Raw genomic sequence first — 2,139 nt, forward strand, 5'->3', positions numbered from 1 at the left:
GTGTTATCTACGTATCTTGCGTTGGAAACGCACGAAAGAAAACAGCATCTAAATATAAAAGCTCAACTTAAGGAATGTCCAATTTGTCAGAAGAAATTCGATGCGGATTATATAAGAAAACATATCGACACTGTACACAGTAACGAGCGAAATTTTCATTGCGACATATGTGGTGATTCATATAAGAGCAAACCTCAACTTAAGCGCCACATGTTATTACATACGAAGGAACGCAAAGTTCCATGCACTGTATGTGATAAGACATTTGTCGATAAAAGTGAACTTAAGGTACATATGCGAGTTCATACAGGCGAATTACCATATGCCTGCCATTTATGTGATCGTCGATTCAGAATTAAAGTCCGTCTCACATACCATTTGCAAAAACATGCTAATATTAAGCGAATATGTAATGTATGCGGCAAAGAGTTCAAAACTGGCACATCGTTAAGAAAACATTCATTTGAACATACTGGCTTAATGCCATATAAATGCAATATTTGCAATTATGGAAGCGTGAAGCGTGAATAGTAAGTTTTTTAAAAAAGCTTTGAAACCCTATTCGATTAATAAAATAATCTTTTTAACAGTTTTATTACACATATGCAACGCAAGCACGACAAAACTATGACGGCAGATGAATTATATGTAATGTTCAAAGTAAATACTGGCCGAACTCCATACGTTAAGCCCGTCGACGACATAGAAACAGCGAAGAAAGCACATCCGGAATACTTTGAGAGTAATAAGTTATAAAAAATTTTAATTCCTAAAAGTTAAAGTGGATACATTCTTAGGATCGTTTACAGTCAACTGCTTATACATATCAATTAAACGGTTCGTTGTTTAAGTGTTAAACAAGTTATTTCAGCTGCCTGGGTGTTTGTTTTATGTGAGTCTAAAAACGAAACTTCCAATCATTTTCTAGCTTGCAATGCGACCTTGTACAACTGTTCGTGGCAGATTATTGATGTGTAGATGTTCAGGCCCCCCTGAATTTTCATTGAAAATATCGTACCATTGATTTTCACACGATCGTTGAACACAACCAGGTAAGTACCATTGACCTTGTTCGGAGCCTCTTTAATTTCTTCTATAACAGCCAGTTGATCATTGATGAATACTATACCATCGCTTACACTAAGTAACAAAAAAAAAAATTTCTCAGTCCTTGGGATGTAATTGTTATTTCCTAGTCTGTTATGCCTTAAAAGTATGGAAACCACCTAATATTCCTCGGAAACTTTGCTTTTGTGACCAGGACAATGTGATTCATTAAAATATGCTAAAATTATGAGAAAAACGTGTTTGAGTCTTTCACTACAGAGAAAAATCATACAGAACAGCACATATAAATCAAAACTAAATTTTATTAAAACTTCAGAAAACCAAAAACATAAAAGTAAATCAGAAGCGGGTGGTTTTTCGACATTTGCGTTTAAACTGCGAGTCACTTTCTCTAATCAATCCCCAAATGTAATCTCCCATCATGTTCTCATTGGACGCTTCCTCTGACATGTGACTTTAACACTAGGATCCAGCAAATTCCACTGCATCAGTCTGGACGTCAAAAGTTCAGCATCGGACTTGGTTAGACCAAGATCTCTGATCAAATCATTCATGTCCTTTTGGTTGGGATAGTATGGGTTTTTGTTATCAGCTAGTAAATTAAATCCTTCACCTTCATTGTCTTCCACACTCATGGAATCAGGGCTCTCACAGGAAGACACCTGCTCTTTCTCTGGAGGAGTAGGAACGGGGCGGTCAGAGCTGTGTGGAACTGGAGCCATGGATGAAGGAATGTCAGGATACATGATTTGACTTGCTTTTTTGCCAGTCCGACGTTTGGAAGGGTCCACCATGCAGAAAAAGCAGTTGCTTGAATGGTCAGTGGGTTCTCTCCAAACTCTTGGCACAGCAAACTTCATAGCTCTCTTTTCCCCTCTGTACCATCCTGAAAAAAAAAAATTAGAAAAGAAAAGTACTGTCTAATAAAAAAGTTAATAGAAACATTTATTTTACCCATAACAAAGCAATATAGTTTTAAAATGTCTTACCTTCCAAAGTCCTTTTGCAGTTTTCACACGCGAAATGAGGTGCCCAGGATTTGTCTTGATCACCCACAGGCATGCCGAAATA

At 37.0% G+C, this 2,139-nt stretch overlaps 2 protein-coding genes and 1 long non-coding RNA gene across 3 annotated transcripts; 2 read left to right on the forward strand and 1 right to left on the reverse strand.

The window, feature by feature from the left end:
• Positions 1-15: 15 nt before the first annotated feature.
• On the forward strand, positions 16-850 carry LOC118732548 (zinc finger protein 157-like; the record flags this gene model as incomplete). The annotated part of the gene is made up of 2 exons (XM_036461680.1): positions 16-530; positions 591-850. Coding segments are annotated over 2 exons (681 nt in total), but the record flags the coding sequence as incomplete, so codon positions are not given.
• Positions 851-990: 140 nt separating this feature from the next.
• Positions 991-1,303, forward strand: LOC118732547. The gene is made up of 2 exons (XR_004992146.1): positions 991-1,052; positions 1,103-1,303. It is a non-coding gene; the product is annotated as an uncharacterized LOC118732547 (long non-coding RNA).
• Positions 1,304-1,350: 47 nt separating this feature from the next.
• Positions 1,351-2,133, reverse strand: LOC118732545. Its single transcript, XM_036461679.1, has 2 exons — positions 2,058-2,133; positions 1,351-1,954 (listed from the first exon to the last, which is right to left on the reverse strand). The coding sequence occupies exons 1-2, from the start codon at positions 2,128-2,130 to the stop codon at positions 1,488-1,490; spliced, it is 540 nt and encodes a 179-aa protein (XP_036317572.1). The 5' UTR covers positions 2,131-2,133; the 3' UTR covers positions 1,351-1,487.
• Positions 2,134-2,139: the final 6 nt, after the last annotated feature.

Source organism: Rhagoletis pomonella, unplaced genomic scaffold (assembly GCF_013731165.1).
Source record: "Rhagoletis pomonella isolate Grant_MI unplaced genomic scaffold, Rhpom_1.0 Rhpom_scaffold_22098, whole genome shotgun sequence".
In the NCBI taxonomy this organism is placed as follows: Eukaryota; Metazoa; Arthropoda; class Insecta; order Diptera; family Tephritidae; genus Rhagoletis; species Rhagoletis pomonella.